The sequence below is a fragment of the Engraulis encrasicolus genome, chromosome 4 (assembly GCF_034702125.1).
Source record: "Engraulis encrasicolus isolate BLACKSEA-1 chromosome 4, IST_EnEncr_1.0, whole genome shotgun sequence".
NCBI lineage: Eukaryota > Metazoa > Chordata > Actinopteri > Clupeiformes > Engraulidae > Engraulis > Engraulis encrasicolus.
Window position 1 is genome coordinate 21,600,041 of NC_085860.1, and position 15,443 is coordinate 21,615,483.

The following is a 15,443-nucleotide window of genomic DNA, read 5'->3' on the forward strand; positions in this document are numbered from 1 at the left end:
ACATAGTGTATTCAAAAGGCATTACAAATAGTACAAATAGTACAAACAAACTCGCCATGCATTTTCCTTGATCCCTTGATTTAAAAGTATTCATATTGTTAGTTCTATGAAAAGCATTTATACAGATGAACAAGTTGATGATTAACTAGATGACAAAAAGTTTAAAAGAGCTCGAAGATAAGGTTGAGATAAAAGAGCACACACATTTGTAGATCCCTTTATGCAACCAGAACCCGTTCACCATGCAAATGAACAACAATGTGATATATAATGTAAATATACTGTGATAAAAAAAAAGAATCTATAAATTAGTTTAAGTCATCAATATCTAAATCTATCTATCTACGTGGTTCTGAGAGGTAGTTCTAGCTGCATTTTTTCTTGATGAGAAGACATTTGTTATTCACAAATTGGTGAGTGACAAGCGGGCAGGAACAGATTCGGGCATGTCAGAGGGCGGGGGAGTCTTCCACCACAACTGACATCACATACAGGCACGGTTTCGCCTGGGTTCCAGTGAAATGTGTAACGTAGTAGATACAGTAGATTCTACACAGCTTCCTTTGTGCCTGCATCACATCGGACTCATCACAAAGTGGATTTCCGAGAAAGAGCAAGTGTCAGTCAATGTTCTCGTGTCCAAACTGTAATTCGTCTTAGTGTCTAGGCGTATTGTTGTTATTGTGTTTATATATAAGCTTGGTTGCAATTAACGTTGGTTAATTTCGGGGTTAGCCACTTCCCTGTCACTTGCATGAATCGGGAAGGCCCACTTAGCTCGGCTCATCACCGCTCTTGCGTAGCGCAACACCGGAAACTTCTCTTCATTCACTGGATAAGCATAGGGTGTGTGCTGAATCCCAGCAACGTAGTGGCGTTGTATTTTCAAGACCGACAAGCAAAAGAGAACGGGAGTGGCTGGTTGGAGTCCCGTGTAGTATTGGAGCCTTAAAAGGTATTTACATATCGCATTACTGTAATAGAAAAAGAGTGTTTTTACCCTTATGGCCATGTTATTTCCATGGTATATATTCCTAGCCAACCGGCTAAAGTGGTGTGGAGACTAGCATGATTCTGATGTAGAGCGACGTGAAACCACGCTGCTTTCAGTCGTATTTATTAACACATACTTAACATTTAGACGACTTAACCTAGTCCCCTGTAAGTTGACTTGTAAACTTGATGCTCAGCTTTTTGACTGGCATTTTACGCTGTCGGTTGGCAATTTTGTGTCAGCTACTTCATTTAGCATGAAAGCAAGCCGGTGAGGGGCTGGCTGGCAGGCTGGAAAGATGTCTAGCAAAGTGTTGGCTAATGGTAACACAAATGATTTAATTATCTATATTCGGGCTGGGTCATCAGGCAACAGGTATTTCGCCACTGATACAGATAAAACGTGTACACAATTCAAACGCACAATTAACTGTACAGCTACTAGTGAGTGGTAGTTATATAAGCTAATGTTACAAAGCCAGATATTTCCAGCTAATTTTATAAGGCATCATGTAACAATAGATTAGCTGCACAGTATCTAGTTCTGCTTCGTAATGACAGCGCATCGCTTCTCTGTGACAGCAGATGCGCTGTTGAGTTGATTTACTGATTTTAATGGTTCTATTTTGATTTGGGAATGGGCTATACTGACTGTCTGACAAACGCCATGACTTGTTACACTCTTGAAATGGGATCAAATACCATGTTGCTTGCTGCTGCTGCATCGCCTACTGACCACGTTACATGACCGAACCAAAGTACAAGTCAGCTTAATCTACTTTACAGTGACATGCCTGAATGTGTGTATGAGCGTCTTATGTTCCCGTTTATGCAAAGAATTGTGTAATAAAGGACTTTCTTCTGTGTCCATCCCCAGGTCTGTTTGGTTGGAGCACCAGGAGGAGTTTGTCCTGCCCAGCGGGGACTCTATGGAGAATGTTTGCTAACTTCACTGACGCTGTGGCTCTCTTCCACTCGTCCGACCACCGCTCCCAGTAGCCACCATGCCTGGCAGCCCGGACGGGATCGAGCACAGATGCCTCCGCAGGTCCTCCAAATGATATGATAGTAGCCACCTGGATTGCATTCTGTGCCAGCAGGAGCCTCGCGCGGGTTCTGCGACTCACCGTAGAGCAGCAGCTGCCCACGCGACCGTTTTGGCAGACCCTCGGGGCTACCGGAACCATGGGGAACAGCTGTGTTTGCCGAGACGACAGTGACGTGGAGGATGGAGGATCGGCGTCTCGGCGGCAGTCCTCCAGGCGCGGTGATCACGCGGCCGTGGAGTCTACCGAGGCCCGGAGTAGCCGGCCACGGGACCCAGTCAGGCCGCCCAGACGTGGCCGAGGACCGCACGAACCTCGGCGGAAAAAACAAAACGTTGACGGCCTGGTACTTGACACATTGGCTGTTATTAGGACTCTGGTTGACAAGTAAGTGTCAGTGTTGTAATCACCACAGTCCATCTCACACTGTTTAACATTTAAGTCAAACATTAACTGCCAAGATGCAGAGCAGCACCCACAAGTGATCTTTGTGGTGGGCTAAAGCTATGCATGAAGGGGCCAGTGAGTCGTTTCCTGTTGTAATGGCCCCAGCTTGCCTCCTGCCTGACCCATGACTTGATGGACGTCAAAGCTGAAGTAAAGACTGTGTTTGCTGAGTGGAGTTCACCACAGGCCATTTCTTGCTTGGAATTGCTTTGAGGAATTTCTAGTGAATGCTTTAGTATGTATAGTTGTTGTGGTTGTCGTTTGTTGCCATGGTTAGTTACTTACACTTTGTCTTGTTTCCGTATAGTGTTGAGTAGAGTAGATATTTCTTTCAGCATGTTTGTTGAGTTGACTGGTTTGCAGAAGGTGTGTGTGTATTTGTGTGCGTGTGTGTGCACACGCCCGGCCGTGTGCGAGTGTGTATCTGGTTGGTGAAGGTGGTGGTTGGAATAGACAAAGCTGAGTAGGAGAAATTATTGAGCGGGAACACACAATGTGCATCCCTACACTCTCTAGCAGAGGAAAGGGATTTGATCTTCTGTCTGAATACACCTGAATGACAACCATGAACTGTACACACCCATTCAGTTGCTGAGGACGGGAGGAATGCTTGCTGAAAGAAAATAAACAGAGAATGACGGTCAGTACTCCAAATAAAGAGACGGAGAGAGGTGATATCACGCATCATTTAAAGGTAGCTGGGATGATATCACTTACGAGACCAACACAAGAGAGATGTCCCATTTGGGAATGTAGCAGTAGACAAGATATAATTTCTTAGAGAGAGAGAGAGAGAGAGAGAGAGAGAGAGAAAGAAAGAAAGAAAGAAAGAAAGAGAAGAGTACATGTAATTTCTTTACTTTGCATATTATGGAGTCTGTCCACTGCACCACAGCCACACCCATATGTAAGTGTTCTGCCTGAGCAGTGAGGGGAGTATGAACTGAATGAGGGGAATGAACTGAAGGGATGCCTGCAAGGATGGAGCCAAAGGGGCATTTTGATTATTTGAAACACAACACTATAAACCGCGATATTGCATAGTTGTTGTCACACCAGTTATTCCACTGTACTTCCTAATGAGGTACTGTAGATGCATTGTGACGAGTGCTTCTACTTTAACTTTATTTATACACCTCTGTTTATTTGTTTATTGCTGCACAGCCTCCCCACACGGTCGTATTCATGGGTTTTCTCTTTTTTTTTGTTTTCCCCCCGGCTGTGTGTCCCTGACTGCGCACAACTCTATCTCTGATTGTTGGAAACCGCTGTCTGTCAAAACATTAGCTCACATGGTTGACTGCCAGTATCTTGCCCCTCCTCACAACACCATGTTTATAAACAAAAAGAAAACATGTATACACACTCGATGGCCCCGGCTCAGTCATCAGCAAAAGCTATGTTGACAGACCAGTGTTTCATGTTCCTGAAAATGCGCCTGTATTCGGTGTTGTTCCAGCGTCCTTGTCATCTTTGAGTCATTGCCGTGTGTTGGTTTTTAATCCTTTTACTAGGCATAAAATGGCATTTAAATTCCCCTTGCAATGCCTCACTCGTCACTGGCACTTCTTGCGAAAGCCTCAGTGTAGCATGTTAATGTAAAAAGCTCTCTGACCAAGATGAGAAAAGTCAGACAGCTGGAACTGTCACAGCTGTGCATTGCTGTGCCGTGCAGTGGTGTCCTGTGTGCAGTGCTGTGCCATGGTTGCTGTGCTGTGCTGTGCTGTGCTGTGCTGTGCTGTGCTGTGGAACTGTCACAGCTTTGTATTGCTGTGCAGTGCAGTGGTGTCCTGTGTGCAGTGCTGTGCCATAGTCGCTGTGCTGTGCAATGCTGTGCTGTGCAGTGTTGTGCCCTGGTGACTGTGCTGTGCTGTGCAGTGGAACTGTCACAGCTGTACAGTGTTGTGCCGTGGTTGCCGAGCTGTGCTGTGGTTGCTCTGCACAGGTCAGAATCACCTGCTGTGTCCCAGTCCCTTTTGTCTGTTTGCTGTGTCTTCTCTTCTGACATTTGCGTCATGCTGTGCAGTACAGTGCACTCATGCAAACATTGCATTTAATCATCAATCATACAGGATGTTTAAGCCTTTGACGCCCGCCAGCTTATTTTTCGTATTTGGTGCTTTCATTTTAGCACTCACTCATACAATTTATGTTTAGTTCAACTAATCTAAGTCACCCGTGAAGGGCACATGCACATAATGCTTATCTTAATAACACACCACACCCTTGCTACGTCTGTGCGTATGTAGCGATGAAAGATCGACTGGCCTCAGCATGTCTGCAGTAGGTTTGTGTTTGGAGTGGCTTAGCATGCGTGTGGGTCAGTCACTAACTTCAGTGCACTGTCGTTTGAGTTGTTATTGTTTCACAGTTGCTGGCAAATCATTTTCTGTAATTAGGTTTAATTCAGCATGGGCGTCTGGGTCAGCTTGTAATTGTGCTGTTTATAACCTGTTTCAGCCAAACAACTCGCATTTAGGCTATGATCTCTGGACAGTGACTTAGCCTGTAAAAAAACCTTCCGAATGAAAGTATGTAAAATTTAAATGAATCGGAATTGAATTTAATGGGAATTACTCGTTTGCTGTCAGTGCTTGTGCCATCACATGGGTTGGGGTAAGTGGCTTGCCTGGTGGACAGAAGTCTTCCTGTCTGTCTGTCTGTCTGTCTATGGCTGCCAGCCATTACGTCATGGTCAAGCCCTTAGGCTTCCCCGAATCATGGCCATTCACCCCCGCTGCCGTCACCTCTCGGACTACTCACTGTGACGCAGCCTGACCCAAACGCAGCTTCACGGATGAGCGAGAAGAGACTTAACTGCAACATTTTGAGAGAGAAATCTAATGGGAAAGGGAGCGAGAGGAAAAAAAAAAAAGACTGACCCCTTCAGAGATAGAGAAAGAAAGGGAAAGAGAAAGAGAGAGTATCTGTTGACATTGTAGAGAGAGCTAGAGAGTGAGAGTGATAAGTTGTACAAGCATTATGAGAGAGAGAGAGAGAGAGGGGGAAAAAATGATTCCTGCCAGGTGAGAGAGAGAGAGAGAGAGAGAGAGAGAGACAGACAGACAGACAGACAGACAGACAGACAGACAGACAGACAGACAGACAGACAGACAGACAGACAGACAGACAGACAGACAGACAGACAGACAGACAGACAGACAGACAGACAGACAGACAGACAGACAGACAGACAGACAGACAGACAGACAGACAGACAGACAGACAGACAGACAGACAGACAGACATTACTCTGTGCGTCTGCGAAGAAGAGAGTATGTATAGCCCCAGCGATATGTAGTATGCGCTCCATGAGCCTCTGCCAGGGGGTCCCCAAGGAGCAGTAAGCCTGCTGTTAGTGGCCAGATTTACTGGCCTTACCACCACTAAACTACACTAGACTATGGGCCAGGAAGAGAAGGGGAGAGGGATGGGGCACTGAGAGGAATAGGTTGCTCCTTGAGAAGAGTGACTGTGAAAAAAGTGAAAGAAAGCCCATTGGGAAACTCCAACTCCCATTGTCATTGTGACATAGCACTCCACAGCACACAAGTGAACACTGCACACAACGAAATTGCATTTATGCCTCACCCGTGCAAGGGAGAGAGAGTGAGAGGGGCAAAGTAAAAGGAGCAGAGCAGAGCAGAGAACAGGATGTCCAGAGCAGAGGAGAGACATGGGTTGCTCCTTCATAAGTCTGATGACAGACGAGGAGAGAAGAGAGATGGGTTCTTAAGAGCCCAATTGGGAAACTCCAGCTCCCATTGTCATTGCCATTGACAAGTGTTCCCTGCACACAAGGAAATTGCATTTATGCCTCACCCGTGTAAGGGGGCAGCCCCCAATGGCGCCCCAAGGGAGCAGTGCAGTCGGACGGTACCATGCTCAGTAGGGGTGTGCAAAATAATCGTCATATCGCTGCATCGCGATACTTACTCTCACGATACAATGCATCGATTCATGACAAAGTATCGTGATACTTATTTTCTCAATATACTGCATGGATTCATGACAATTGATTATTTGATAACAATAAAATTTCGATTTGCCACGGGTTATTTTGTTCAGTAGAGAATAGGTAATATTTCTGTTGTGATGTAAGCTCTCTCCCAGATGATAGAATGCTTAAATAGAATGAACTGGCTTAAGAAAGCTACACAGCAACTGACAAATAAGCTGTATTTTACACATTTACTGAAGTAAATATCGCAATGCATCACAGTAGTGCATGAATCGCAATGCATCGTGATAGAATCGCATCGTGGCATGTGTATCGTGATGCGCATCGAATCGTGAACCCTTTGCCAATACCCACCCAGTCATAGAGGAGGAGAGCACTGGTTAATTACTTCCTCCACCGAACTGGCAACCTTTGGGCTCCAAGTCTGACGCCCTAACCGCTTACCCATGATGACTCCCGCCACTCTCTCCGCCTCTGTCCTTCCCTCTCAGTATCCTTTCTCTGTCACCCCCCCCCCCCATCCGTCCTCCTCTGTTTGTTTTCTCTTGTATGGTAGTAATCATGTAACTACAGTAATACTGATTAGCTATTATGCAGTCAGCATTAGCATTAGCTAGCTATTATACGCTAACTACATAATCAGAGAAAGTGGATAATAGAATAGAATAGAATATACTTTATTGTCATGCCAGCATGAAAATTGCATTTGGTCTCACAGAGTAAAAACAGGATATAAACACAGATAGACACAAATAGACAAAACTCATACAAATGCTGCAGCCAACCCCCCTCCAACCACCCCTCCCCAGCACACACATCATATGCAAGTCAGGCAGTAGTTCAAGGCCCTACATCTCTAGCTTTTCCATAGCGTATTAATACTCCTACAATCTCTGACATAATAGCTAATAACTTCAGTTATTAGTACTAAGGCTACTGGGAATGTGTGAGTAGTGAATGTGAATCCTCTCAGTCCTGAGTAAATTGGGCAGCCTTGGCTTAGTCAGTGGTTAAGAAGATGGACTTTAGATCAGAGGGTTTCAGGTTTGAATCCCAGCCTTCCGCTCCCTACTTCACTCCATGTGGACATTGAGATGTCCATGAGCAAGGCATCCTAACGCCACATTGCTCCAGTGACCGTAGTAAATGCCCTGTACTTCAAATAATTGCATGTCGCTTTCGATAAAAGCGTCAGCTAACTGTACTGTAATATAATGACTGTAATGTAATGATGAGTAAATCCTAGTTTGACTTCCGCCCAGTGAGTTCCTCAGGGCATCTCTTACCTGAGGAAGTTCTTACTAATTGAAAGTATTATCCTCTGTCTGTTAATCTGCCCACCTGACTGAGGTCTTTCTTACTAATTGAAAGTATTTGTTCTGTTTATCTGTCTGTTTATCTGCCCACAGTGACCAAGAGCCTCCTTACTCCATGATCACACTACATGAGATGGCGGAAACAGGTGAGTCCAAAGATACAGCCTTCGTCATCACCATCCTTCTCCTTTGGTGTGTGTGTGTGTGTGTGTGTGTGTGTGTGTGTGTGTGTGTGTGTGTGTGTGTGTGTGTGTGTGTGTGTGTGTGTGTGTGTGTGTGTGTGTGTGTGTGTGTGTGTGTGTGTGTGTGTGTGTGTGTTAGATACAATGCTCAGTGAATGTCTAAGTAGGTTGTTCATAACCTGTCCAGAACAATCAGTTCCAGCCAGGAAGCAAACCACCAGAAACAAAAAAACAAACAAACGAAACAAAAAGAGTGACCCTGTATTTTCCCCATATGCGTCATGAAATCGTCATCGTCATGAACCAGGTCCCTGACCTAGTTACCTGCTTCACTGTGTTCATTTGCTGTTTGTGTGTGTCAGTGTGTGTGTACGCACATGCGTGCGTGCGTGTGTGTGTGTGTATGTGCGTGCGTGTGCGCCCCCGTTTGTGTGTGTGTGTGTGTGTCTGTGTGTGTCAGTGATGCTGATGACATCAGTGGGCCTAGTGGGAGCGGGTTGGTGCCCAAGGCTAGGCACACACACACACACACACACACACACACACACACACACACACACACACACACACACACACACACACACACACACACACACACACACACACACACACACACACGCACAGCACAAGCAGGCCTGATGATGTGTCAGTGTTGGTTACTGCTACCCTCACTCATGCTGCTCCCAATGGCCCGTAACGCTGTTGCTGCCTGTTAGTGCCACACAATGCAGCCCCGAGGCAACAATATACAGACAGCCTCAGGAGCTGATGGCCACAGACACACAACCTTCAGCACCAGCACACATACACCGCCACTCATACACACACACACACACACATGCATGCATACAGTACACACACACACTTACACACACATGCATGTAGTACACACACACACACACACACACACACACACACACACACACACACACACACACACACACACACACACACACACACACACACACAAACGTATACAGTACACACACACACACATTGAGTCACTCTCACTGACGCACACAACAGCACAAGATGTAATTCCCTAAGGCAAAGCAACCTAAAGGTGCTCGATGAGATCCTACATGAGGTTATTTGTGTTGACGTTTAACATCAGCACCAAACAAAACAGAGCAACCTCAGGCCCCGCTCAACACACACCGTTTCATTCTGTTAAAACCGTGTGTACACCAGAAACGACCCTAAGCTACAGAGTGCTTATGAATTTCCTGTATTTGCTCTGTGACGTGGCATTAGCATGTTTGATTTAGCTTATCACATAAAGGCTCTGGACTGTCAGCCTATGACATTAGGAGATATGAACATTCCAATTGGTTTTCATTGAACCGTCTCGTAGCTCATTACTATGCTATTAGCTGACTTTTAATCGCTGAAATGCACTCTGGTTGCCCAGGTCGCTTTTCCTGCGGCGAATTCACTTAGGTTGCGTTATTCGGCAATCCTCCATAGAGAAATAATGTCCTCCATCGTTCCGGTAGTGTAGGTCGCTCTTGGACCTTGTACTCACAGTTACAAATGTGCTTTGCATTATTACATGCCTCCACATTGGTTGGCGCTGTGCTGTGTGTGTGGTTGTGCATATGTGTTGTTGCTAATGTGTATTGTAAGTATGCTTGTCAATGAAAGAAGTTTAGTGATCTGGTAATGCCGTATCTGTTTTGACGTCTAATGCGGTCATCTTAAGTAAGTGACCCACTTCATATAACATGTACTTCATGAGCTCTTCTTTGCCCAAGTGAGCTGAGGAGTCACCCCAACCCTGCCCCCCTTGCCAACCCTGCCCCCCTTGCCACCCCAACCCTGCCCCCCTTGCCAACCCTGCCCCCCTTGCCACCCCAACCCTGCCCTCCTTGCCATAGGCCAGTTGTTCTCTAACTGCGGGTCGGGACCCCTAAGGGGCTCGTGATGGTACTGCAGGGTCTCGGACTGAAGGGACTGTTTGCATAAAATCTTGAATATATGCATGTATAACCTTTCCATAGATTGTTCGTAACAATATCCACTTCAGTTTGTAATAAATGTATTTACCTTTCCTGTGATTTACATTTAATATAGCGAAAATGTGTTTTTGCATTTGGAAAATGGGAGGAAGTTGTGAAAATATTCTTGGGTCCAGAAGTTCAGAAAAAGGTCCAGAAAAAGTTTGGGAAACCACTGGCATAGGGGATCTCTCTGGGCTGGCACAGTCGCTCCCTCCCTCCCTCCTCTCCGTGCCAGCTGGCTATGTGTATGCCCATGCCAGGGGTGCGATGGCATGGTGCTGACTTTATTTAGAGTTGGATGATGTGTTGCTATCAGACAGGGAAGCGACAGGGGGTACAAAGGAGGTCAGTTCTCCCTAGCCCATGGATCGGAGGTGCCCAGAATTGAGTCCACATTACATTGTGTTTGGTGGTGGGGGCTTTCATATAACTTTGTCCTGGGCCCAGCCTAAGCTGTCAGCAGCCTGATTGGTACGGTTGCTTATTGAGAGTACATACGCAGGTGAAGTGTGAATGATGGGTGAGTGGGTGGCTTGGATCAAAGGAGGGAGGTAATTTTAGATTAGATACTCTATATGTAGAAGGGGGGTTTCCTCCTTGCCTGGTCAAGAGAATTGAATCAGATACGATCTAACCCTTAGCAACAGTATCTCTGCCTAAATGTCATCATTATACTCACCCATTTAGAGCTTCTTCCGGGTGCATGATGAGCCTCTGTAAACAATTAAGAAGCCATTTAGCGTTTGGCCTGGAGGCAGAAGAGGTACTCTGACCCACCTTAATGGACATTAGTATGGCCATGCTGCGGGCCGTGCTGTGTGTAGGGTTGCCAGATGAGGCTGATGATCTCCAGCCCAAAAAATGCTCAAAACCTGCCTAGAGGCACTAAATCACGCCCAATTCTATTGATTTCTATGGCCAAAAATTGGGCGGTTTTTATTTATTTATTTTAATTTTATTTTTTTTCCTGCTAAATTCCATTTTTACACGCAGACGGCCATCCTAAGCAGCCCAATTGGGTGGGAAACCGCCCAAGCTGGCAACACTGAGTGTATGTTGCAACGACCAACGTTCAAAATTTATATTTTGAGATAGACATCGTCTGACACAGATTAACCTGCTGTATCTTCTTTCCAGTCATGGTTCTCTTAACCCATGCCGTTAATGGAGTTACAAATTTGTTGGTACCAGAATGGCATCACAGCGGTTCACGGGTGGAATGGCATGCATTATGGGGCTACGAAAAAGAAAAACTATGTTACCTTGGAGGACCAACTCCTGAGCACTTTGGTTTTCAAACACTACATTTGGTTTGAGATAATGTGCAGGAACCGGCACTGCCAGAATTCTCTTTTGGTTTTCTAAAGTTCTAACGACAAAATTAACAAATTTACTTGACGCAGGTGTCATGCATGTCATTACAGTGTCATAATAGTGTCATGACACAGTCATAGATAAGTCATAAACATTATGTCCATGTCATAAACATTTAATGACTGTTGGCCTTAAGTGACATTCGGTCATGGCAAAGACAACCTTGGGTTGTCATCAAATATTTATGAAATGGACATAATGTTTGTGACATGTACATAACTGTGCCATGACACGTATGACGTATGACGTAATGACATGCCTATGACACCGGTGTCAAGTAAAATGTTACCGTTCTTCCTTTACCTCCATTAGGGGAGCTTGTATGTCCGTAGCTCTCCATGATGGAAGAATGAACTCCATCTTCCTCCATTCTCCCAGACAAGAATTCTAGAACCACAGATGATAATAAATACAGTATTGGCTGGTGATTGGCAATGCAATTGGGTGATTCATCCTCGTTGGTTCATATATTCATGCATTTTTTTCCCCCACATTTTCTTTCTCTCTTTCTCTCTGTTAGCAGAATGAGTCATGCTAGTCCTGGTGTGAAAAGCCCACCTCCTTCTCATCACAATACCATGCCATCTTATCTTTTGCATAAAGCAGCTTCGGGTGGGCGAGAATAAAGCTGCCATTTATGAACTGACAGCTCTTCATCTTTCTTCCTTCATGTCAGTGGTTCTCGACCTTTTTTTGAACAAACGCCCCCTGGAACTCATCATAAGCCTCCCAACGCCCCCCTCACCTCACCATAAGCCTGCCAATGTCCCGCTTAGTATTAAAAAAATAAACTGGGGGGCTGTAGCACTGCTCTATGTCCTTCTCTCTTTGCCACTCCCCATGTCTATCTATTGTCTTTTTATTTTTGTCTTTCACTTAATTCTCACTTTCTTTGTTCTTTCTTTCTCTTTCACTCTCTTTTCCCACTCTATACCCCTATTCTCTCTCTTTCTTTCTTTCTTTCTTTCTTTCTTTCTTTCTTTCTTTCTTTCTTTCTTTCTTTCTTTCTTTCTTTCTTTCTTTCTTTCTTTCTTTCTCTCTCCTCTTTCGCTCTTTCTCTCCCCCCCCCCCCCCTCTCTCTCTCTCTCTGGTGTGTTGACAAGGGCAGTTCATGGTGATGGTAGACTCATTTTAAAGTGGTAAAGATGTGGTGAAGGAGAGGGTTCCAAGCAGGTATCAATTTTCAAAATAAATGGGTGTTAAAAATCAAAAATTAAATCTCTTCTCCTCTCTCTCCTCTCTAGATGACGGCTGGTTGGAGGTGGTGCAGTCCCTGATCCGGGTCATCCCCCTGGATGATCCTCTGGGCCCGGCCGTGATCACGCTGCTGCTGGACGAGTGCCCTCTGCCCACCAAAGTGAGTCACTCCCCAACCCAACCCAACACAGTCTACTTCAATTCAATCATGAAAATACATTACATTATTACATTAGATTACATTACACTGCTGCTAGATGAGTGCCCTCTGCCCACCAAAGTGAGTCACTCCCCAACCCAACCCAACACAGTCTACTTCAATTCAATCATGAAAATACATTACATTACATTACATTACATTACACTGCTGCTAGATGAGTGCCCTCTGCCCACCAAAGTGAGTCACTCCCCAACCCAACCCAACCCAACACGGCCTACTTCAATTCAGTCATTACATTACATTACATTACAATTACATTACACTTAGCTGATGCCCTCTGCCCACCAAAGTGAGTCGGTACCTAACCCAACACCTGCTCTACTTGAATTCAATCAATACATTATTTTATTACATTACCGGTACTACATTACATTACTTTACACTTATCAGATATTTTAAGTCCACTTGAATTCCAATCGATTTCAATTTATGAGAGACTATGTACTATTTAAACATAAATGTTGCTATTTCATGCATTGCACCAGAGTTACATCTGCATCTGCAGTCCCTGGCAGGACATACATGATGAAAAACACATGAACATACCAGTGTTAATTTCGTCAGCTTTTTTAAATTTAGTCTTAGTCTTAGTCACAATGACGAAAATCAATTTTAGTCTTAGTCAAATTTAGTCATTGCCTTCACAATTTCGTCTTAGTCTTCGTCTAAATGACGAAAATTAATTTTAGTCTTAGTCAAATTTTAGTCATTTTAGTCAACATTTCACATTTTCGTCATTTTAGTCAAATTATTACACAAATTATTACTAGATAGCCTAGTGCAGCAAATAGTCCTGTAAAAGTAATTTCAACAGCATAGAGCAAAGGAGCATTAGACACACACACTTCCAGGTGCAGGTTGCTCTCTCTCTCTCTCTCTCTCTCTCTCTCTCTCTCTCTCTCTCTCTCTCTCTCTCTCTCTCGCTCTCGTGCATTCGAAGCTGCTGCGTATTATTTGCTTTTCAATTTGATCACGTAGCTCTTTTTCACCTGACCGCGTGACTCATAGCCTGCAGATAGCAGGCAGTGGGAAGACCAGACATCCCAATGAAGTCCAAGAAGTTTCTCTGATATTTGATAGTGGCTCCCCGATGGCCGCGAGACAGATGAAATATTCCTGATTTTAGACTATGCAAGTTCGCGTTATTTCGATTGGCAATGCGGGACAGAGAAAGATAATGGCTCGTGCGTCATTCCTGGAATAGACTACTTCAAATAGATTACGCGCACTTCGTAGGACGCCCTGCAAAAGTCCTGGGGGAAAAGTAGGCAGTTGTTCTATGCAGACTGGACGACAGAAAGGACATTGACAAACAATGGTTGAACACTAATGCTGTTTTGTTTGTCGGGATGTCGAGGGTCGATAAGCATCACCAAGTTTAAGCAATGAGTTTTTAGAACTTGGGATGTCTGGGAGACGCTATTGTAATACGCATCGCATGGAAGGGATGTCGATTGCCTTGGGTCTTTTAGCGTTGCCCTCGACGGGAACAAGTTTCAATTCTCCGCACTTTAGACCCTGATCGCCCACACATTGATTCTTATCAAAACTACAGTAGCCGTGCCTCTGTTTAGACTACTTAAACAACTTTTCCCCTGTAGCGCGCGCATTCCTTAAACGTCTCCCGGTGTGTCTGATCTAAATAAATGCATGAATCCGATCTTCATGATTTGCTTGCAAACTGCCTATTCGTACGGTTAAACAACCAATATAGCAAACATTACAAAAGAACAGACAACGGACGTCGGCGTATGCGTAAGTGGAAAGGAGAAGAGAGGAAGCTCGAGGAGGTTTAAAATGACAGCATCAGAGGAAGATTGGCGCGAGTGACGGTAGCACTATTATCATGACTGCACAAACACACACGTCTTCGTTATGGGTTGTTGAACATGTTTCAAATGAACAATTGTCTCAACGTCGGCTCTTTCTTTTTCTCTTTCTGGGAAACCTTTCAGTGCCTAAACTCAACTGAACAGGACTCACTGAACTAAGCTACCACTGATTGAGCCGCACCAGCCTGCAGAGACAAACAGGGCAACAGCGCGTAATCTTCTATGAAGTTCAAGAAACAATAACAATTACAAATTAATTTTAAACAATTAAATTTTTAATGTCCATTCGTCCATGGCTTGTAAATTTCGTCTCGTCTTAGTCTCCTTAACGAAAATCAATTTTTATTTTCGTCATATTTTTATGTTCTGGAAGCAATTTTTGTTCGTCATCGTCATCGTCACCGTCACGGGAAAAAGGGGCGTTGAATAAATATTTTCGTCATCGCTCTGGTTGACGAAATTAACACTGGAACATACACTAAGCAAATCACTTACATGAGTGTCCCCTAGAGACTGCCCAAATGTTGTTACATGTGTATGTTACATTACATTCAATTACATTACACTTAGCTGATGCTTTTATCCAAAGCGACTTTATCAACCAATGCCACACTATGGCACATTCACCAGAGCATAGTTGTACACATACACATACACATATACAACACAACACTGGTGCACATACATACTAACAGGCTGTTTCACAGAAACGCATACAGACACACACAACGACAAGTACAACAATGCACATTCTACCACCCTCAGACCTGCATGCACACAAACTGTTATGCATACATGCATGCACAAACACAAATCACATTGCCGCACACACACACACACACACACACACAGTGGTCTTCTTTTAGACTGCATTG

The 15,443-nt window shown here is 44.6% G+C and overlaps 1 protein-coding gene across 1 annotated transcript in view; it reads left to right on the forward strand.

The window, feature by feature from the left end:
- Positions 1 to 484: 484 nt before the first annotated feature.
- The window catches only part of rspry1 (ring finger and SPRY domain containing 1), a 39,226-nt gene continuing 24,267 nt past the window's right edge, over positions 485 to 15,443 (forward strand). Inside the window, exons 1-4 of the mRNA XM_063196883.1 lie at positions 485 to 955; positions 1,871 to 2,426; positions 7,857 to 7,909; positions 12,564 to 12,676. Of these exons, the coding sequence (XP_063052953.1) occupies positions 2,056 to 2,426; positions 7,857 to 7,909; positions 12,564 to 12,676 (537 nt within the window). The 5' untranslated portion in view covers positions 485 to 955; positions 1,871 to 2,055. The remainder of the gene's footprint in view (positions 956 to 1,870; positions 2,427 to 7,856; positions 7,910 to 12,563; positions 12,677 to 15,443) is intronic.